Consider the following 24,131-nt stretch of genomic DNA (forward strand, 5'->3'; position numbering starts at 1 on the left):
AGTCCAAGCAGGCCCACTTTCACAGGGAGCTGAGTCATTGTAATGTGCTTGGCTTGTCCAGCAAGGCTGTCCCAAGAGCCAAGAGGAGTCAGTCCAGTCCAAAAGTCCCCAGGCCTGCCCTAAATCCCCTCCATACCACTCTGAAATAGGTTGACTATTCATTATTCACTGAACATCATATTATTGAATTACTTAGCTAATAATTTGACATGGGTGTTTGAGCTCATGCTTTATTTTTCTTTCACACATACTGTAATATTTATAGTTGTCTCTCTCACATATTTCCATAGGATATTTACATTTCGTAATCAAAAGTGTAACATCACATTTTGAGGAGACATTTGAGTGGTCAGGACAGGAGTGGTCATTTTCTTGGAGAGGGAAGGGTTGAGGCAGTGGGATACGCACAAAGGATCTTGGAAACCGACGGGGAGATGATCGCAGACCCATGTACATTGTTATTATCAGACTTACGCTGCCCTCCAGAGGACAGAAGAGGAAAGACGTTACACAGAGCTGTTCCGTGCTCTCCCGTCTTGTTATTGTCTAATATTCCACCTGTATATCAAGTCATGATAACACATATGATACATATGATTGGACAAAGAGCTGTGACACCCTTGTTGTGGTCGTCTTTTAGTCACGAAGATGGAGCCAAAAAGTGGTGGCAATGGATGGTCATGGCCACAAGACAAAGCGGTAATGTGGCATTTTGCTCTGACATTCCCAAAGTCGTCCCCAATCACAATTTACACATCAGCCGGAGCATTTTGAAATGAGATCTGTTTGACAAGTAGCACACTCTCAAGGCATTTACTTCCATAGCCAATACCTAATGTCACCCTTGCTTCTCAACGTCTTTTTTATATTTAAAACATTATGAGTGCGTGTCGAAATATACTTATTGTAGCTTCAGAGAGTAATTGCGCCAACACGACCACATTTGACATAATGCACGGATGGAAACCTGGCAAAATGGGGAAAAGTAGTGTTTTGGAACGGATAGTAAGACTGATATGGTAGGGTACATTAGCATGTGGGCCCTGGAGGGCAGCAGAGTGCTTTATTTGAATTCTATTCACTGAGAGGAATGTTTAGTTGGAGATACCCCTCCCACAACCACACACGTATACTGTATACGTGCACGCTTAGGGAAAAAAAGGTGCTATCTGGAACCTTACAGGGTTCTTCGGCTGTTCCCATAGGATAACCGTTTGAATACACTTTTTTGGTTGCAGGTAGAACCTTTTGTGGTTCAATGTAGAACCCTTCCTAGAAAAGGGTCCTACCTAGAACCAAAAAGGGTTATCCTATGGGGACAGCCAAAGAACCCTTTTGGAACCCTTTTTACACACACACACACACACACACACACACACACACATACACACACACACACCAGAAACATCCTCCCTCTGTGTTGCAGACCCAGACATCGTGTACCAGTGCACCTCACACAGGGAGCCACAGGCAGCAGGGGCAGTAGCAGTAGCAGCAACAGATGGGCACCAGCTGTATGCATCAGAGCCCTAAGTACACAGCTACTGAATGACACACACAAACACACGCATGCACACACACATTTACGCACACACATACACATGCATCCACCAACACACACACACTTTTGTGAGCATAGTCCACGGGTCCTGGAGGGCCAAAGTTCCGGTTTGTTATACCTAGTTAATTGATTGGCCAGAGAGTCCACTTACCTGGTGTCTCAGGTCTGAATCAGTCCCTGATTAGATGGAATGAATGAAAGCCAGATAAGAAGTGTGTCTGCCCTCCAGGCCTGAAGTTGAATACCCCTTCGCACAAAAGTAGGTGTTCCCATGTCACACTCACCGTGTACTAGCCACTGCTTATGAGCGTATTGCCATCCAGGGGGATGAACGGTTTACATACTACAGTGCACTGACCAGAACAGGTCTCAGTTGGGATATCGTTAGATTTACCATACTTACTGTAAGTCACAGCTTAGGAAATTGATTTATAATGACTAGTATAACTCTGTCTGGTGAAGAACGGTCAGCAAAAACATTTTCACGGGTTCCCTCTCTAACCAAGGGCCTACAGTACATTCCCTGATCCCTCAAACAACCCAGGCTTAGTGAGGGGGGTGGATTCCGGAGGTGTTTTTCTTCACTTGCCCTCACCAACCCTGTACTTTCTGATCCAACCAAAGCCGTTGACTTATATACTATGTATCAGCTGAACTGGGTCCTTAACATATTTCTAAAACACGACCTTGTGAAAACCTAAGCCCTCGTTCTCTGCTTACTGCTAATGCCCCAAATTCTGTTGTGTCCCCCCCGAATGTCATTAGCTTCGTGTCTCAGTTACACTGCTGTTCCCTCTTATTAGATTGACTTTGAACACAAGCTGTCTCGTTAAGTAGATATACGGCATTGTGTAAAGTATACTTAGGGTGCAATTCATCAGTGCTTAAGATTCTGCTGTGACCACTGTGTCCTTCATCCCTGTGGGGCTGCTCCGTTGCAATAAAACCTGACATTAAGGATGACAGGACATCACGGGTTCTGACTGGCTGATGTCAACGTCACGGGTCTTACGGTTGCCTTGCGGTCTCAAGTGGTAAAGAGGACTGAGCACGAGTGGGAGGAAAAATAACCAAATGGAAACGGTATTGTGAGCGTGGCTGCCACGGTCGTCCTATGATTTCACCCCTCAGCCCCTGATGTGGTGGGCCCAGTGTGGGTTTAGAGGGCACTCTTCTGGAGCAGGAGTTTCATTGGGCCTGCCTCTCTGTGGTCACACAGGATGCCTTGTTGACCACAGTGTATTTGAACTGTCACATCTCACCATGTTACAGGTCAACCGTACTCACTGGCACATGCACAACATGAAAAGGAATGTGCAGAGTTAAATAAGAAAAATATGAAAGCTTGAAATTAAATCCGGGAAATGTAGTCGCTGTTAAAAAGACCACAACTGTCTAACAATAACAATAAAGAATGCCTTTAGTTGTATATTCTTAAACCTGGTTTTAATCCCAGACACAGGCATGAGGCCCTCCTAAATGTTAGATCTAAATTTAGAGGCATCTAATCTAGAGAACCGTTCTCATCATACGGTAACTTTGATGTGACCTCAGACAAAGGTTATGGACCAAACAATAGTAACAGTTTATTCCTGTGGTACCTGTCTATATAAGGTCCCACAGTTTACAATGCATGTCAGAGCAAAAACCAAGCCATGAGGTCGAAGGAATTTTCCGTAGAGCTCAGAGACAGGATTGTGTCACGGTACAGATCTGGGGAAGGGTACCAACACATTTCTGCAGCATCGAAGGTCCCCGTTTTGTGTGCAGTTTGTTCTGTACAAGACCAAGGTAATGTTGTTTAGAATTGTCTTTACTTAAGCATCACTCGGTAGCATGCATACAGCTCCATTCAGTGCATAGTAAGTAATGCCTAACTTGGCTAGCTAGTCCCAAAGAACACAGTGACCTCCATCATTCTTAAATGGAAGAAGTTTGGGACCACCAAGACTCTTTCTAGAACTTGCCGCCTGGCCAAACTGAGCAATTGCTGGAGAAGGGCCTTGGTCATGGGGTGACCAAGAACCCAGTGGTCATTCTGACAGAGCTCCAGAGTTCCTCTGTGGAGATGGGAGAACCTTCCAGAAGGACATCCCTACGGTGAAGCATGGTGGTGGCAGTATCATGCTGGGGGGGGGGGTGTTTTCAGGGACTGGGAGACTTGTCAGGATCGAGGGAATGTTGAACGGATGAAAGTACAGAGAGATCTTTGATGAAAACCTGCTGAGGACCTCAGACTGAGGCGAAGGTTCACCGTCCAACAGGACAACGACCCTAAGCACACAGCCAAGACAACACAGGAATGGCTTCTGGACAAGTGTAACGTCCGTCGTTCGAATGAGACCAAGATGCAGCTTGGGGTAGGTTAATCATATTCTTTAATGATAACCACAAAAACAAGAAAGAGAGAACCAACGAAACGTACAGCCTTGTAGGGCTCAACAGCAGCAATACAAGGACAAGATCCCACAACATAGGTGGGAAAAAAGGCTACCTAAGTATGACTCCCAATCAGAGACAACGATAGACAGCTGCCTCTGATTGGGAACCACACTAGGCCAAACGCAAAGAAATACAACACATAGAATGCCCACCCAAATCACACCCTGACCAAACCAAATAGAGACATAAAAAGGCTCTCTAAGGTCAGGGCGTGACATTTTGCTTTGTCATTATGGGGTATTGTGTGTAGATTGATGAGGGGAAAAAAAACAATTTTATCAATTTTAGAATATTTGAACGTAACAAAATGTGGAAAAAGCCAAGGGGTCTCAATACTTTCCAAATACACTGTAAATTCACATTTGTAGAGCATGAGGTTACCTACTACAGTATGTCCACAAGATGGGGTCACTGGTATGAGTATGTAGGAGCATGAACCATAATGCCTGACTCTTGTGGCAGCCAGAAATAGAAAACAATATGACCCCATTATGTGGTGATGGTTCAGTGACCGCAAGTGTTGATATGGCGCATACTGTTTCCATTTCTCCGAATTGTTGTTCAAGACCATGCGATAGGAAACTCAAAACATTTTCTACCCAAGTTTGATCTTGTGGGCTCTTGTGAAACTGGAAATGAACAGTGATTAGATATGATAAACTACAGGGTGTCATGTGAAATGTTGAGTGCCAAAGAACAATTGTTTTCTCAATTGATATTACTGGTGATTACAACATATTTCTAGGATATAAACTGAGTTAACCTGTCTCTCCTCATAGCTTTCACCTGGATTCACCTGGCCAGTCTATGTCATGGAAAGAGCAGGTGTCCCTAATGTTTTGTATACCCAGTGTATATGTTTCCTTGTTGAAAGTATAGATGTTTTCAGTACTATGTGTATGTTGCCATGTCCACTGTGGGCCAAGGTGTATGCAGTCACATGACACCACGTTCTATTCTCTTACTGACAAATTCATGGACCTTTAGTACCTCTAACTTCCCAGCCTCCGTGTTGATGTGCGTTGCAGTGGGAGATTGCGTTCTGGGGAGTGTTAGAGGGATATGGCTGTGATTAAAGCAGGCACTAAAGCAAAGGTGGTAATTGAGACCAATAAACACTCACTTTCCGTTCACCCCTCTAATGAAGCGCTTATGTTTATTTTGAGCGCGCAGATTCATCAAAAATACTGCCGCCACTTAACTTCTCTTTAAGACGTTTTTGTTGTTGTTGTACCACCAATAAGATTTGATCAGTGGAACTTGTAACACCTCTCACCTTATACCGTTCCTGAAAAGTTGCACACACATGCACATGCCAGGATGCAAATCACACACAATTCCCCCGTGCATGCAGGCAAACACATGCATGCAGGCACGCACGCACGCACGCACACACGCACACACAGACACACACACACACACACACACACACACACACACACACACACACACACACACACACACACACACACACACACACACACACACAGAGTGTGAGAAGCAGACGAAGAAACACTGGGACCTAGATCAGAACATCTGCTGGCTGGGACTGCTCCTTCGTTTTTCACATGGGAAATTGAGACCATAAAACAGAGGTCTTTACAGCAGTGAGGATGAGATACAGTAGCAGTGTGGCTCAGAAGGCACGAGGGGTCAAACCTCGGCCATAACTCCTTGGCATAGCACTCATTTTCACCCTTTTTCTCTCCTAACATCCGAAAGGACGGCAGCGTAGCTAACAGACGATGGAGCTGTCAAGCGTGGCAGTGCAGAGTTAGTTTACTGCAGCTGTGGGGCCTGGCTGGCCTTCCTGACACCCCGAGTGTTTAGCTGAGACACAGCCATTGGGGTAGATAGCCCAGGAACTGGAATCTCATAATAATCATAAATATTAGGAGGATATTTACTTAGTTGCTTTTCTCATCAGTGCAGAAGTGTTTTCCATCAAGACAGAAGAGTAAAAGTCATAGCTTGTTCTATTGAGGCATGACACAGAGAGCTGTTGGACGGAGCCATAGTCACTGTCACTCTGTGTGATATTGATTTTAATAATGTACGTGTATTCCCCTCGCAGAATCAAGACATCCAAGATGTCAGAGAGGCTGAGTTAGGGACAACAACAAGAGTTTATGTTCACTGTTTTGACAGAATTTTTATTATCATTGGAAGTCTTTAACTAAATATCACTTTGCCACCTGGCTGCCTAGACTGAAATCTATAAAACATGACCTTTGCTTTACCCTTCACCGCAACATATATCTATTATGGATCGTCTGCCGTTGAAGTTCAACCGAAAAAGTCAACCTGACTTTTCCATTGTTAACGTGATTCCTTTTGGACTTTAACCGTGCGCCCAGAATCTAGGCACGTTAATTCATGGTAATCCTTTGAAGCTTCGACCTGGAGGAAGCACACTCACAGTGTTCCCCTCGTTGTTCCAACTCTAAATGCTTTGTGGCATGTTTGACATAGGGAATGAAACAAATAACGCAGGTTGTCAGGTAGGAAGGAGCTGGGCGGCTACGAGGCCACAGCAATTAGGAAAACTCTGTCCTGCGTTAGGCACGACTTCAATAAAATACCTCCAGCACCGCTTTTAAAAGCATTAGTCCAAGGCAAATTAAAAAGTCGAGCGCAATTAAAAGAAATCACTGTATAAATGTTAGCATGTGGAAGTTTTTTTATTTTCCTTTCTCTTCTCTTCTCTTTCGTGAAAAACAAAGAATGCCCTGGGGGCAGGGTTGCACAGCTGTTGAATATTACTACGTACATGTGTATTAAATAAGGCGCCGTTATAATCAAAACACAAAGTTCATGTATTTGTGTCGATTTTTTTCGTAGTTCATCGAATGACTTCGAGGAAAACAGCTTCAGCAGCAGTCGTAAGTACAAGGCAATGTATAATCTACAGTACATAAAGGGTGTACATTTTATTCTTATCTAGGGACAGATGATTCTTGCACTTTGAGTGCGCCTTGTTTTTGTGCTCAGTTTTCACGGTTTAGATAGACCTTTTCCGAATCAAACCTTGGGATTTCAGAACATCATGTAACAAACAGTTGGCAATAACATGCCAAGGAGAAAGGAAAACAATCCTGTGTAGGAAATTGATCTCCACATGAGAAGTTCTTACACAGGCTCTTATCCAAAACAACTTTTAATCAGTAAATTCAACTTAAATCTAGAAGTAGGGCCTTATTAAATCCAAACAGGTAACCGGATACACACTACATGGCCAAAATGTATGTGGATACCTGCTCGTCGAACATCTCATTCCAAAATCATGGGCATTATTATGGAGTTGGTCCCCCCCTTTGCTGCTATAACAGCCTCCACTCTTCTGGGAAGGATTTCCACTAGATGTTGGAACATTGCAGCTGGGACTTGCTTCCATTCAGCCACAAGAGCATTAGTGAGGTCGGGCACTGATGTCGGGCGATTAGCTCTGGCTCGCAGTCGGCATTCCAATTAATCCCAAAGGGGTTTGATGGGGTTGAGGTCAGGGCTCTATGCAGGCCATTCAAGTTCTTCCACACCAATCTCGGCAAACCATTTGTCATGCTGAAACAGGAAAGGGCCTTCCCAAACTGTTGCCACAAAGTTGGAAGCACAGAATCGTCTCAAATGTCAGTATGCTATAGAGTTAAGATTTCCCTTGACTGGAACTAAGGGACCAAGCCCGAACCATGGAAAATAGCTCCAGACCATTATTCCTCCCCCACCAAACTTTACAGTTGGCACTATGCATTCGGGCAGGTAGCATTCTCATGGCATCCGCCAAACCCATAAAAGTCCTTCCAACTGCCAGATGGTGAAGCGTGATTCATCTCTCCAGAGAACTCGTTTACACTGCTCCAGAGTCCAATGGCGGCGAGCTTTACACCACTGCAGCCAACGTTTGGAATTGTGCATGGTGATCAAGCTTGTGTGTGGCTGCTCGGCCACCACACAAATGCCTCTGGTTGTTTTAGCAAGGCTACTTAAAAATCAAGAACCTTGGCTTGTATATACATAACAAACATGAGAATTTGTTAATGCAGAAAATAACGTAGACAACGTTGCTTCCAGAGGCAGTTTTGAACTCTAAAGTGGGTGTTGCAACCGGGGACAGACGATTTTTACACGCTACGCGCTTCGGCACTCAGCGGTACCATTCTGTGAGCTTGTGTGGCGTACCACTTCGTAGCTGAGCCCTTGTTGCTCCTAGACGTTTCCACTTCACAATAACAGCACTTACAGTTGACCAGGGCACCTCTAGCAGGGCAGAGATTTGACAAACTGATTTGTTGGAAAGGTGTAATTCTATGAAGGTGCCACGTTGAAAGTCACTGAGCTCTTCAGTACGGGCCATTCTACTGCCAATGTTTGTCTGTCGATTTTATACACCTGTCAGCAATGGTACGGCTGAAATTTGCCAAATCCACTCATTTGAAGGGGTGTCCACATACCTTTGGCAATGTAGTGTAAGTAGAACATTACATTTCACATCTGCATTCTTACAGTGTACAGATTTTAATCCCAGGAACTCAGAGTTTGATTAAATAAAGACCAGTATAGAGGGCAATATGTTTAGAAGGTGCACGTCAGAGCAGGACAGTGTAGAATGCTGAAGGCTGTGAAAAGGCGAGCCACTCAAACCTTCCTCTTAAACCAATGTCTCCAGCTCCATATTACCAGACCTCAGAAGAACCTTCATTTAAGTGACATAACTCCGTGCTTGCCCGAATATGCTCTCCTCTCCCTAAAGTCACTGGTTGTCGCCTCACATCAACGAGAGACGAGAGTCGGGACAGATGAGTTTCCACATGAAGAACGAAACTGTCTGGCCAAATCCACTTTTCCCCCATATTAAAATGGATATTTCCGAGCTGTCAGAGAGTCTGGGTTTTGAGAGTGTCTCTCCAGTGAAAGAGGACTTCGTTTCCCTATCGGTTCTCTCTATCCCTCCCAACTCCCTCCCTCTCATAACATGTGGGCAGTGGGCTCCCCACGGATCACAAACCAGTGCGGCGCTTGGCTGGCAAGCGGCTCACTTTTCACTTAACTGCACGCACTAATTTACTGAGACCCGAGACTGCTCCGTGTCCGCGGTGTGATTCCTACGTTCCAGCTGAGAAAATATATCATTAGTCCCTTACCATGTAATACTTGCCACATTACGTTATAAAAGCTGGGTGTAAAGCAACATAGATTTAAAAAAAGGAGCGATTTCCAAAGTGCCTCATTTTGACAGCATGCTGGAAGAAATGGTGGGCGAGAAACCAACGAAAGGAGGACATAACGTGGTGTTGAAAAAGCCCATTTTGCTTACTAAATGGTCCTGGGTGGCTGCAAGACAAGACTAAGCATTTCCATTGCGAATGTCTCCATAATGTAATACAAGTGCTAGTGTATGTCTTTACGAGTATGTTTTCAGAGTTCCTTTGCAAGCAAATGAAGATTTCCCAGCTAATTGCAGTCTAGTCTAGTAGGTAGGCTAGGCTTACAAGTAGTAAGCTAATGAGATGTAGACAGAGGATGGAGATTCCACCACAAGCTATTTCCACCACTGGAGAGACATTGAATGAATATAGGATGTTAATTGGCTTGCCTGAGGTTTAGTGTCTTACTTTACAGTACTGTTTTGTAGACATGGTTTTTAGTAGTGAAAAGGGTTTAATACTGACAGCTAAAATAAGAACAGGTTCGTGTGTAATTCCCTTGGGTAGATAGATAGCTGAAGAAACTTGAGGGCTGCTCTGGCTTCACTTAGCTGACATCCATGGGACCTATGATGACTGACTGTGACCTGTGGATTCGTTTCGCTCTTTCATTACGCCCTACTATATGTGTGTGAAGACCCTTTTTCAGCATGAGCACCACAGCTCCGAGAGGTTTTCACTTCACAAACATTTTTACAACTTCAACTGTAATCTCCAACCGAGAAGGCCACGGCGCACAGCAACCTCCTTTAAACAACCACCCCGCAGTGCCACAATAGACGGCTAAATATATCTGCCTCCATCAGGAAAGGAAGAATAGAACAGTTGAGCCCGACGACGGTACAGGACCAGTATTGGGGAAGCTACTCTCAAAATATAGCTTAGAAGCTACCAATTACTTCACACTAGAAGAAGTTAAGCTATACTAAAGCTACCCATAATAAAAATGCAGTTTACTTAACTAAAGCTACTTTTATAAAGTAGTTCACTTACATCCAAACTACTTCATGAAAAATAATCATAGAAATCGGAAATGTCATAGAATACAATTTGCAAGAACAGATCACTATGTCATCAGATGTTAATATGTGTCATTTATAATCATTTATAACATAATGTGTTCCAGTAACGTGGTAAAAAAAAAGATTAACTACTGAAAACACTACCAATATTTGAATTTAGTTCAGCTACCACCAAGCTACTGCAAAATGTAGTTAAATGACTAGTTGAACTACGTATAGTTCACTACTCACCAACACTGCACAGGACATAGTAACTAAGAGACCAACACAACTTGAGTAACTGGATGGATCCACATGGTGGCCATGATGTGATCAGCTCCTCTCACATCCCTCACCTTCCCTCTCTCACGCTCAGAGCCCCTTACTTAGATGATTGTGTTGTGTTGACACACTGGTCATCCCTCAGGCTGGATTGTGTAGATGCTAAAGATGCGTTCAAGTTTGGCCGTGTCCCTTTAGGGCTCAATTATGCACCATAGGAACCTATTTTCAACCCTTTTTCCCCCTTCGTTTCCCAATCACAAGTGCACAAGGCGTTCATGTGGCAGCAATTTGGCCGGCTGACACCCAGTGGAGAGCGAGCCTGACCCCCTCCCTGCCCCCTCCAAACCCCCTGACACCCTCTGAAAAACCACATCTATAGGGCAGGAACCAGCAAAGCACTAACTGGCAGCCCCCGGGCCATTAAAGGAGGGCCGTCTGCTGTGTGCGCAGGTTCTAACCAGAGGCTCTGGGCAAGCTGTTCCTAACCAGTACAGCCGTCTCCTCAGTAATGACCATGGCAGCCTATTGTAACAGTATTAAACCAGAAACATGTCACCCTGCTCAGTACCTCAGTACCTCTATAAACCACTATTCATGCAGTCTCTCATGGCTGTTTTTAATGGATGCTCCAAACAAGCATCCATGTTACCTAGCACATAATTAAAAAAAGAGAATCAAATCAGCATGCTCTCCTTTTGCAATCCCTCGTCCACGTTCGTTCATATATCTTTTATCGGGGTTAATGCGATCATTAAAAAAAGGTCTTAAATTAAAACAAAAATCCACACGCACATTTTTATTGCATCCTCATATTATAAAAAATAAAGGAGAGCAGTTCCACATTTTGCTTCCTCGGTAGTAGAACACCGGATTTGTTAGTGCAAGTGCTCCCGTGAACTAGTTTCATTGCCACCAAATGAGAGAGCCCTTTGACACAGCGCAGAAGACATCATCCGCTTACAAGGTCTCACAATAAAAGCCATGCGTGCCACAATAAAGCTCTGCTTTGTTTCCAATACATCCACGTTAAAACATTTATTAGGCTAATTACACCGGTCTCCCATAGAATTTTCTTCCTGTGTTACAGTTGCCTTGGCAGAGTTCCCATGTCACAATGTATTTTTATTCGTGGCTCTGGACATTGCCAGAGGAAGGAGGGAAAGAAGCACTTTAGCCTAAATGTGAATTATGGAGAGACGTTCGCCCTGGTTGCCCTTTGTTCACCTTCACTCTGATGTGACATCACCCACCATAAGTGACACATTTTTATTTATTTAACCTTTATTTAACTGGGCAAGTCAGTTAAGAACAAATTCTTATTTACAATGACAGCCTAGGAACAGTGGGTTAACTGCCTTGTTCAGGGCCAGAACGACAGATTTTTACTTTGTCAGTTCGGGGATTCAATCTAGCAACCTTTTGGTTACTGGCCCAATGCTCTAACCACTAAGCTACCTGCTGCCCCAAATAGGTCAGCTTGGGTGTCACTATAAATATTAAATGTCACTATATTTGAGGAAATATAGTATACCATACGTGCGTGTATGCATGAGAGAGTGACCTTTGTAACAAGGAAGAGGCTGCTTCAACCAATGAAAAAACATAGATGAGAGCGGAATAACCCCGCCCCCTCTTCCAAGATTACTCTGACTTGCACATCCTCTAATGCAGGAATCATCAACTATATGTAGATTCAGTCGCGGGACAATTTTTTTCTTGATCGGTTGTTTGGTTGGGGGGTTGTTGACTAAAATTATTTCAAAATATTTCAAACCTTGCTTACATTTGTAAACAATCACTTGTCTCTACATTATGCGTGGGAATACACATTTCCAAAAACGTTATCACTTGGATCGGATTTGTACAGATTTTTACAGAAAACTTGGGGGGCCATATAAAACCATCCGTGGGCCAAATTCGTCTCTTGGTCCGCCAGTTGCGGAGCCCTGCTCTAATGGTTAGCAGTTTGCAAATTCTCCAGAAAACAAAATAATCCCTGGAGATATGTATTCCTGGTAACAAGACCTCATGCTCAAGATGACATATTCAAATGAGACCATGTTATTTAACTAGGCAAGTGAGTTAAGAACAAATTCTTATTTTCAATGACAGCCTAGTTGGTTAACTGCCTGTTCAGGGGCAGAATGCCAGATTTGTACCTTGTCAGCTCAGGGATTTGAACTTGCAACCTTTTGGTTATAAGTCCAACACTCTAACCACTAAGCTGCCCCACGTAAGGATGTGAGGAGTAATGGTCACAGGTGTGACTGACGGCCCCTTTTTATTCAGCTAATGCAGCAAACATTTTCATTGGACAATTGAACTGAATATGTGGCTTCAATGTCTATTTAAACCCTACTCTTTTTGTGTTCTAGATGGCTGTCCACAGGAAGTGAATGCAGCCCGCAGGTATGGCGGGTCCTTGTGAACTATGTATTGGCTAAAAGCAAAACTGTGGAATGACACGTGAGATGTCCCCTAACTGAGCCACATGTTCTATTAAATAGTCAGTGGGTTTTTTGTTGTTGATATATTTTATTTTTTACATTGTTTGGTCTCTACTTCACTCTGCCTGCTCAACCCAGATTCAAAAGAACCTGTCACTTTTCTACCACTTTCAGTCAGGCATACTTTCAGTCAGCTGTTTGTCAAGAACTCATTACTGGTGGACTCAGGTCTGGAAACGGTAGACAGTTTGAGCTGTGTTACCCAGTTGTGTTGTGCCCACAACCATGAGGTACTTCAGCCCTGCATTGACCTAGTGCTTTCTCAAATCTCTTAATAGCCTGTTGGTGACTTACCATATCAACCATTGTCAATGATCTGCTCCCACCTAGAACCATTTTGAGTTGTTTCAGGGAGAGAAACTTTTAGTCAATATGGGTAGTGAATGGTTGTGTATTTTTATTTTTTTACCAGGATATCTAATCAAATTGTATTGGCCACATACACATATTTAGCAGATATTATTGCGGGTGTAGCAAAATGATTGTGTTCCTAGCTCCAACAGTACAGTGTATCTAACAATTCACAACAATACACTCAAATCTAAAAGTAAAAGAATGGAATTAAGAAAAGAAAACAATTATTTAATAATATAAATATTATGAAAAGCAATGTTGAAGTGGCATTGACTAAAATACAGTAGAGTAGAACACGGTACATACATATGAGATGAGTAAAGCGGTGTGTAAACATTATTAACGTGACTAGTGTTCCATTGTTAAAGTGGCCAGCGATTCTATGTATATAGGGCAGCATTCTCTATGGTACATGGTTGAGTAACTGGGTGGTTGCCGACTAGTGACGGCTATTTAACGTTCTGATGGCCTTGAGTTTTTCAGTCTCTCGATCCCACCTTTGACGCACCTGTACTGACCTCGCCTTCTGGAAGATACCGGGGTGAACAGGCCGTGACCTCGATGATCATTTTGGCCTTCCTGTGACATTGGGTGCTGAAGGTGTCCTGGAGGGGTTAACACTCCAATATTTGAGGTCAAGTTACATGTAAATGTTTGTTGTTCATACTATCCTTCTGACCTCTTGTCAGGTCGGCCTTACCAAAGAGGTTTCTAACCTCGGGTCTTTCCTGGTTAAATATTGGTTCAAGAATGATCACAGGGAAACAGAACCTGTATAAAACAGTGAAGACTTTGAGCCTACCTCTTTCCAGCCTGGAATTTCCACTCGTGTACCACACAGGAGAATGGAGAGCCACATAGGAAAAAGCTTGTCTACAGGCTCAACACACCGGGGCAACTTGATTTTCCTAGGGTGGTCTTCCATCCAAGTGCTAACCAAGCACAGCCCCGCTCTGCTTCATTTCTTCACCAACAGGGGAGTTATGGCTGTTGGCCAGGGTGGCATGTGTGCTATTGTATTATGTTAAGCGTGGATGGGTCACACCTCGCCGTTATAATGGCCACTAAGTTTGTTAATGGCATGGTGTTAATTAAGTGAGAAAATGTGTAGAAAAACACAGACTGAGATGTGTTCACACATTGTAATCTGCTGTCAGTTGCTGTGGCATACAGTGGGGCAAAAAAGTATTTAGTCAGCCACCAATTCTGCAAGTTCTCCCACTTAAAAAGATGAGAGAGGCCTGTAATTTTCATCATCGGTACACTTCAACTATGACAGACAAAATGAAAAAAAAAATCCAGAAAATCACATTGTAGGATTTTTAATGAATTTATTTGCAAATTATGGTGTAAAATAAGTATTTGGTCAATAACAAAAGTTTATCTCAATACTTTGTTATATACCCTTTGTTGGCAATGACAAAGGTCAAACGTTTTCTGTAAGTCTTCACAAGGTTTTAGGCCCATTCCTCCATGCAGATCTCCTCTAGAGCAGTGATGTTTTGGGGCTGTTGCTGGGCAACACAGACTTTCAACTCCCTCCAAAGATTTTCTATGGGGTTGAGATCTGGAGACTGGCTAGGCCACTCCAGGATCTTGAAATGCTTCTTACGAAGCCACTCCTTCGTTGCCCGTGCGGTGTGTTTGGGATCATTGTCATGCTGAAAGACCCAGCCATGTTTCATCTTCAATGCCCTTGCTGATGGAAGGTTTTCACTCAAAATCTCACGATACATGGCCCCATTCATTCTTTCCTTTACACGGATCACGACTGGCCTGGACATGTACTGGCTAAAACAGGGGGGCACGTCTGGCACTGCGGGATTTGAGTCCCTGGCGGCGTAGTGTGTTACTGATGGTAGGCTTTGTTACTTTGGTCCCAGCTCTCTGCAGGTCATTCACTAGGTCCCCCCGTGTGGTTCTGGGATTTTTGCTCACCGTTCTTGTGATCATTTTGACCCCATGGGGTGAGATCTTGCGTGGAGCCCCAGATCGAGGGAGATTATCAGTGGTCGTGTATGTCTTCCATTTCCTAATAATTGCACCCACAGTTGATTTCTTCAAACCAAGCTGCTTACCTATTGCAGATTCAGTCTTCCCAGCCTGGTGCAGGTCTACAATTTTGTGTCTGGTGTCCTTTGACAGCTCTTTGGGGTTGTGGACAGGTGTCTTTTATACTGATAACAAGTTCAAACAGGTGCCATTAATACAGGTAACGAGTGGAGGACAGAGGAGCCTCTTAAAGAAGAAGCCTGTGAGAGCCAGAAATCTTGCTTGTTTGTAGGTGACCAAATACTTATTTTCCACCATAATTTGAAAATAAATTAATTAAAAATCCTACAATGTGATTTTCAGGATTTTTTTTCTCATTTTGTCTGTCATAGTTGAAGTGTACCTATGATGAAAATGACAGGCCTCTCTCATCTTTTTAAGTGGGAGAACTTGCACAATTGGTGGCTGAGTAAATACTTTTTTGCCCCACTGTATGTGTGATCTGTCTGATTGTAAGTGGATGTCAATAGTGTATGTGTGTGGGCACTAGTAAACCCATGGTCTCCATAAGCCTGTTAGATTGGGGCTTAACCCCACCACAGAGACTGGAGCCTGCCTGCTAGACTCCCACAGAGACTGGAGCCTGCCTGCTAGACCTCCGAGCAGCCAACCATTGCAGGGGGTTGAGCAGTACACTGCCATGCTTAGCGCCCAGACAGATGCCCGCTGTACACCCCCGTACCAGCACAAAACCGCTGCCAAGCCGAGCCACACAGGGAGACAGACAATGAAGGCAGAGAGCTAGGTCCGGCAGCTGTCTCTCACACACACACACACACACACACACACACACACACACACACACACACACACACCATGTGGTTTATTTTTATTTCACACAATGCATACAAGCCAGGCAGGCAACAGCAATTAAATGTCTGTCTCATTGGTTTGCTCCAGTATACTGGCCTTATAAATCTTCACGGTAGTGTTATAAAGTGCCGGCATTTCCACGCAGGGCGGTAAAACTGAGGATCCCACAGGATGCTGCCATTGTTAGTCATTTGATTAGCAGACACTCGTCGCTGGATGGGTTACAAAACCGGTTAAATGCTACTGGGGGTCCTGCTGAAGTACTTTATTTGATAGTACAACCTGAATATGGCGTTACTGTATATTCTCTGCTCCAATGGCTTAACTGCTTACTCCTCGGCTCTCCCAGCTAATAAGAACATGCTATGGATATATATGCCAGAACATCTACTGTATGTTTGTTTGGTAATGTGAGACTTGGTAGGAGGTGGATTTGCTCAGCCTACTGTAAAAACAAATCACTGTGATAATGAGACAACCACCTTAAAATCCACACACGCACGCACGCACATTAACACATACACACACACCCCTCAGAGGGATGTAGCTTGTGCATGTACTGGATCATTGCTTGTTCTGTTTACACACACACACACACACACACACACACACACACACACACACACACACTTATAGATGAAAGTTTTACAAGCATCTGCAATCTTTTGCTGTTCTGGAAACAGAGGAACTTATTAGCATTTAACTTAAACTGATTGTTGTGGATAATGTGCAGTTATATGGATTGCGCTGTCTGTCAGGCTACCTCCCATTAGTCATTACTTTCTTACAATTGATCACTTCTACCAACAAAGAGTCCTGAGTGTGAACTAGTGGCTGAACCACAGATCACACTTCACACCAAGGCCTGGGAACCATTGACATGAGGTCACGACCTCCCCTATGGTTAGTTGATTAAACCCATTTCTGAGACCCACCGCACAATGCAGCCAATAAAAGCTGGCGCTGGCTGCTGAGGAGGAATGACGGGCAGGCGGGAGTCTGAGGGAGGCTGATGGAGTGGAGGGTGTTCTATGGCTGGCTCCATGGCTCCAGACAACAGAGGAGTCAGGAGAGACAGCAGCCATGACACCCTGCTGCAGCCTGGCCCGGCTCCAGCCCAGATCAGACCCACACCTACCACCTCTAAGAGGAGACCGCCATCGCTGGCTGGAAGCAGGAAACAACAGGCTCCTTATTGTGGTGTAGATTGTGTGTGGTGTGTGTGTGTTTGTGGGCACACACGCGCGTGCATATGTGTGTGCATATGTGTTTGTGTGTTTGTGTGCGTGTGTGGTGTGTCTGGATGAAGATTTCCACTCAAGACCCTCCAAGTCGAGGCAGAGGTTGACTATGAAGCATGGCGCTGCATAATCCCCCTCTCAATGAAGACATGGGGGAAGGTGAGGTGAACATTCCAGGACAATGAGACCCTCTTACCCCCTACTTTATACCCTCCTAACCACCCTTACCCCCTCTCACCATGAACGCAGGACTCTTGGCTCTAATGCCTAAATGGCCCCCATGGGAACCTGTGCTCCCCTACACGATAGCGGACAGCCCCTTCTTCAGGGGCCACTTGAGTCGGCTCCATGGAACAGATATGGCCCTTTTGGGCCTTTGCTGGTCACATTATATCCAACACGAGTGGTCTTAACATGGTTTAATAAGAACTGTTTTTGATTAATTCTCCCTTGAAACCAGTGGTAACACGGCTACTAGGCACATATAAAAAGTCAATGAATGGAGAAGGGCTGCCAAAAAAAGGGGGGGAAAATAGTAGTCTTCATGGACGTCCTTAGCAGCTGGCTCCCGAGGTAAATACAGTTATGCCAATGGCTCTCTGTCTGCCAGTAAGGGGAATTGTTTGCTCCTCTAGGTGATCACTAATGTTTTTTAAGTGCACAGTATGATTCAGCTGGGGTCATAAAGACCATGTGTGTCACATCCTGAATGGAAGGACAGGGTCCCTGTGCTTATTTCCCTCAGGTGGGGGTGAGGGACAATGGTTGTGTGTTTTCATTGTTTGGGCCTCACTGTTGATTTATTGAACCTGAGGAAAAAAGCAACACTCGCTCCGGGGTGCTGCTGGTGGTGGTTCACCATCAGTAAAATGAGTCATTGGAAAGGAGATGAGGAATGTTAGGTGAAACAGGCCGAAAACGACTGCCAAGCCCTTAAGTAAACCTCATACCAGGTCAGGAATATAATATAGATTTGCTCTTCTGGGGAGTGTATTATGGAACTGCATGGTCCCATTTCTGCACCTGTTGAAATGTAGCCAAAGAAACACAGCCCAAGGAAATGAGTCATAAATATCCCCCAGCTTGATAAAGTCGGAGTCTGGACATCATAAATATCCCCCTGCTTGACAAAGTCGGAGTCTGGACATCATAAATATCCCCCTACTTGATAAAGTCGGAGTCTGGACATCATAAATATCCCCCTGCTTGACAAAGTCGGAGTCTGGACATCATAAATATCCCCCTACTTGACAAAGTCAAAGTCTGGACATCATAAATATCCCCCTGCTTGACAAAGTCGGAGTCTGGACATCATAAATATCCCCCTGCTTGACAAAGTCGGAGTCTGGACATCATAAATATCCCCTGCTTGACAAAGTCGGAGTCTGGACATCATAAATATCCCCCTGCTTGACAAAGTCGGAGTCTAGACATCATAAATATCCCCCTGCTTGACAAAGTCGGAGTCTGGACATCATAAATATCCCCCTGCTTGACAAAGTCGGAGTCTGGACATCATAAATATCCCCCTGCTTGATAAAGTCGAAGTCTGGACATCATAAATATCCCCCTGCTTGACAAAGTCAAAGTCTGGACATCATAAATATCCCCCTGCTTGATAAAGTCGAAGTCTGGACATCATAAATATCCCCCTGCTTGACAAAGTCGAAGGCTGGACATTTGAAAGAATCGAACAGAGCATGATGAGGGCAATGTAAACAGGAAACAATTGACTTCAGTAAGAGTCATTAGGTTGGTCCATCTCTCTCCAGCAGGTGGGACAGATGTATAAGAGGTCAGACAGCTATAGTCACAAGCACTGCCTAAGATAGCCACCTTCAAAGCATCACTTCAGCTGCACTCAGGCAGAACACACCAGCATTAGCTATGGAGTCCCATTACCGGGCCTGGTCCCTTTCAATTTCCCGTCCGATTTGTCTCCCAAGAACGCAGAGAGAGGGTCACAGACAATTACCTTTTATTGACGTATTTATTTATGCCTGTAATAAACGTGTTACTTAGCAACTTTTTCTTAATGAAGCCAATCTGCTTTTCAAAAGGAAGTGGATACCGGATACCATTTTGCAATTACGAGGGAATTTGTCCGAATTTGGTGGATGAAAGACATGGCGTCTATGCCTCCACTCAGTACCCCTGCATATGATAGCTGACATATGGTAAACTTGTAGAAAGTCTTAGACTGGTTTCATTGTACCTACTCTGTGCGGCCTGCAACAGGCCGTGCCAAGCGTCATCATAACCCATGTGAACGCAAATAGTTCCAGATTTCCTTCAGCTCAAAGGGCAACCGATGCCCAATTATATAGTTATTAAACACAGCAAATGATTTCAACGTTTATTGTCCCGGGCAATGTTATTAACCCGCCAATGTCATAACTTCCACTTCTTGCCATCTGGGGTTGGAACGAATGTGTCACTCACAAAGTGCTGCACATTTGAAGTAGCTGAAGAGAGGGACTGCAATATATGTTTGCTTGAAAACCTTAAATCCGTCATCTGCATTGGGCCGTGCAGAATTTATGGTGATATGGCCTCTGCAGAAGTCAGGGCATTCTTACTACTTGCGCTTCGCAGAGCAGAGCTGTTGAGCAGAACTGTTGTGAAGGAAGCTGTCAAGGAAGTGAGTTTGTGTTTAGACAGGACCTCCCACCCCCCACCTACCGTCAACCAATCATGTCAATGCGGAGCAATATGGAGCCCTCCAAATTGTTACAATAAAATTGGAGACGGTTGGAGACTCGATTTGGCCTATTCATGCCTTCGGAGGCACCGCAATTGCGTCACAACCTCCATTCGGAGCATAAATGGGCTTTTACCTTTGTTACCTGCAAGATACACAGTTCTTAAAGATATAGCCATCAAATGTACAAAATTACATCATTTTGGGCATTTTGGTAACCTGTCAAGACTGGATGTTAGTATACAATTTAGGTGAACTATCCCTTTAACAGTACTTCACTGTGCTACTCCTGTATTACAGTATGGCTCTCTAGTGTGCAGAGGCCATTGGGACATTTCCTGTTTGTGGTTTCACTTGTTGGGCCTTTGAAGAGGGCTTTAATAATAGGACTGAACTGAACTAATGACAATGCACCCAGTCACATGAAAAGGGAGCGTCAGCCTCAACAACCTAGCTATGTCCTTCAACACACACACACACACACACACACACACACACACACACACACACACACACACACACACACACACACACACACACACACACACACACACACACACACACACACACGGTGAGAAACACAGACGCTTCCTTTAAGCTGCCTCGAAGTTTACAGAAGTGGTTTCACTAATAAAAGGGGATTAGCATGGCTACCTTCTGATGTCTGGGTGAGCGTTGATGCCCTAACTAACATTAAAGAAACCCTGAAGGCAGTTTCTCACCGACGACCCAAATACACCCAGAATGGATGACAGACAGAGGAATAATTGGAAGCGGAGAGGTAAGGGAAACAAGACATTTAGAATTATGCATTGTGGGGTCCCCCCCCCCCGCCCTCCCCTCCCCCCCACTAGACATTGTGTAGTGTTTCAGTGGTGTTGGTGGTCTTCTCCTTAATGAATCCACTTCAGTGCAGTTAATTCCCAGTCTGAAGCAGTGACAGTCTGGCCCTGGGGATGACATCTGTAAATCGTTCATTAACTTTTAACCAGCAGCAGACGTCTTTTAAAACACTTAGTACTTTTACATTTCCATTCACTCTTCACTCACTGTTCTGCACTCTAGGCTTTATGGATATCTCTACTTGCTATAAGGCGCATCAAAGAGGATATTCCCCTTTTATGACAATGAGTACCGGTACATTTCATCAAGGGGAAAGGTTAAGGGAAGTGTTAAGCTGTAAAAAATGAAGAGCACGTCAAGCATCCTACTCCGTGCTCCTTTCCAACACCTGTGAAAGACCTTCCTTGTACGTTGAGGCATTGGCCGTTCCTAGCGGAGGCTACTGTTTCACTGTCAGAGGTTAGTTTCACTCCTTTTCAGAGAAGGCTACATGGATAAACCGGGTATTATGGGTTATTTGAGCATCAACACCGTCACCCTTTTCCCTCTGGAAATATCATGTGTGACTTCAGAGGATTACTAGGAACAGGAAGCCTGCGGTCGGTGTCTCCCAGGATAATATAGGACACAACGTTGATTCATTCGCTACTGTGCGTCCATAAGCTGTCTGGCAGATACGGCCTCACATTTTCTAAGGGGCAATGATTATACAGTATGCATCACTAGGTTAATTAGCCGTGACTGGCGTTAAACCTTTCTTGGCAAGCCAGCACATTTTGGATTTATATATTTATTTATCTGATGTTTTGAAACCCCTGAAAATGAAAGAGATCTGATGAGTGCACAAATAAAGAGGGGGTGAATGTGTGTGTGTGTGTGAAGGAAGCATAGTAGGCATTTGTACGGCCAAATCAAGTGTAAGATAATGAGGATAGAAATGAATGATACGGTGGTGACGTGTGGCATTGCACCATCCGCGAGGTCACGTCAAGTCAAGATGACTTACAGGCCATTCACAGTGACGTCATGGTCAATTGACCATATCGAATCTCCTTGGCTCGAAGGCAGCTTGTGTCATTGCAGCGCACAGTGCATGATTGGTATCACAAATGTTTTACAAAATGACACAATTGTACACTAACGTGGGAGGGACAAGCTAAAGCTAGCGCTCTTAGCTATTCATGAACAATAATACTGAAAAGCTACAACGACAGTCACATGAAATGTATTTTAATAAAACAAATGCACACATGTCGTCCTATGACCATATATTTGTTGAATCCTGAATATCAAACCTAAAAGAATGTCAAACGAAGTCCGCATTTTATTTTGCCGTTTTTGAAACATTGAAATCGGTAGATGAGACCAAATGAATGCGATGCAACACTCAAACTGTTTCGCATGACCAGACACAAACAAGAGGCTCTTTTAAAGATATCTGTATTGTGGGATTCAAATCATATTTCAGCACAGAGTAGTAACAGTATGAGACAAAATTGTCACCGAACACAAAAGTACAAAATAGAATCAATAAATAAATCAAATATATACCATATAAATGTAATAGCTATGTGGTGGCTATGGTTATTACTTTGTTTTCAATCTTTTTGAAACTGTGGCTTGATATTACAACCTTTTCACTAAAACATTTAGAACGCTGAAGGAGAGTCAATACCGAAAACACAGTAATAGGTTTTATAATTGGATAAACTCATCAACTATGTACACATGAGTTTTTTTGCCATGCTAAGTCAAACAACTACATTTATTTATCCACACCATACAGTTAGAGAGTTGAAGCGGTTCTGGACGTAAACATTTTGTGCTGAGAATAAAATACATTGCAACTATGCATGGTATTTCTTAACATGACTCTCAAAAATGTACATAGTGAACAAACAGGCAGTACATGGAACACACCGCCTCCGATGGGGGGAAAATAAGAGTTGGCTTTGAAATAAATACAGAAAGTCTAAATGATTTAAAGATGTCACTTAGAGCCGTCACCCTCGTTGCTTCTGCCAAATCTCTCCTCTTCTCTTGATCATCCTCTCATTCCATCTCTTTGCACGCTCTTCCTCTCTCCGTCGGAATCATCGTCTCAACGTCTTCCATTGCCCCCTTAGCTGGACCGTCATCACTATTATCAACATCCATCTCATTCCCCCTTTCTCCTTCTGCTCCTTCGCGCCCTCAGTCCGTCCGTCTGTGTGTGTCGGTCGCCCCCCTCGTTTGGTTTGTTCTAACCAGACGTACATGACGTGTGAGCAAAGGGAACAAATGTTTCAATGAGTTCTATGATGTCACAGTGGGCTCAAAGGGGGAAGCTGATTGGCTGATCTGTCAGCGGTATACTACGATGCGGTACTCTACGGTACGAGGGAAGCAGCAGAAGTCAGAGAGAGACAGGGACAGAGGGCATATGTGTACTTTACTACAACCATAGACATGTGTAGGGTCATTAATAGGGTGTAGTGTGACTGTGTGCTGGGGCAGGGGGTGGGTTGACGGGGGGGGAGAGATTTGTGGAGCAGCAGCTAGCAGCTTTGTGTTGTTTAGGTTCCAAGGGGAGGGGGGTTCCAGTCCTCTACTGGCTGGAGCTCATGGAGGCCAGGTGGTCACTGTGCTGGTTCTGGGCCTGGAACCGGAGCCTCTGCTTGTTGGACTTCTTCTTTGGTTCTTTGGGTCGGTGCTTCCCTGATTCTCCTGAAACAGAAAGACAAGAAGGAAAAGAGAGTCTATTAGAAAAGCAGTGCATCAATGTAAAAAGGGAACACGTCCCTTTGGTGTCTCTAAAACCTGCTAATGTATTTACACTACCGTTCAAAAGTTAGGGGTCCTTGTTTTTGAAAGAAAAGCATTTTTAAATATCCGTTAAAATAACATCAAATTGATCAGAAATACAGTGTAGACATTGTTAATGTTGTAAATTACTATTGTAGCTGGAAACGGCAGAATTTTATGGAATATCTACATAGGCGTACAGAGTCCCATTATCAGCAACCATCACTCCTGTGTTCCAATGGCACGTTGTGTTAGCTAATCCAGTTGATAATTTTAAAAGGCTAATTGATCATTAGAAAACCCTTTTGCAATTATGTTAGCACAGCTGAAAACTGTTGTCTGATTA

General features: G+C 44.0%; 1 protein-coding gene across 2 annotated transcripts in view; it reads right to left on the minus strand.

Annotated features, from left to right (window-relative positions):
* Positions 1-22,424: 22,424 nt before the first annotated feature.
* LOC112233074 (R-spondin-2-like) overlaps positions 22,425-24,131 on the minus strand; it is a 77,435-nt gene continuing 75,728 nt past the window's right edge. For both annotated transcript variants that reach the window (XM_024400472.2, XM_042313444.1), the window contains one exon: positions 22,425-23,707. In XM_024400472.2, the coding sequence (XP_024256240.2) occupies positions 23,589-23,707 (119 nt within the window). In that variant the 3' untranslated portion in view covers positions 22,425-23,588. The remainder of the gene's footprint in view (positions 23,708-24,131) is intronic.

This window comes from Oncorhynchus tshawytscha, linkage group LG03 (genome assembly GCF_018296145.1).
Source record: "Oncorhynchus tshawytscha isolate Ot180627B linkage group LG03, Otsh_v2.0, whole genome shotgun sequence".
Classification (NCBI taxonomy): domain Eukaryota; kingdom Metazoa; phylum Chordata; class Actinopteri; order Salmoniformes; family Salmonidae; genus Oncorhynchus; species Oncorhynchus tshawytscha.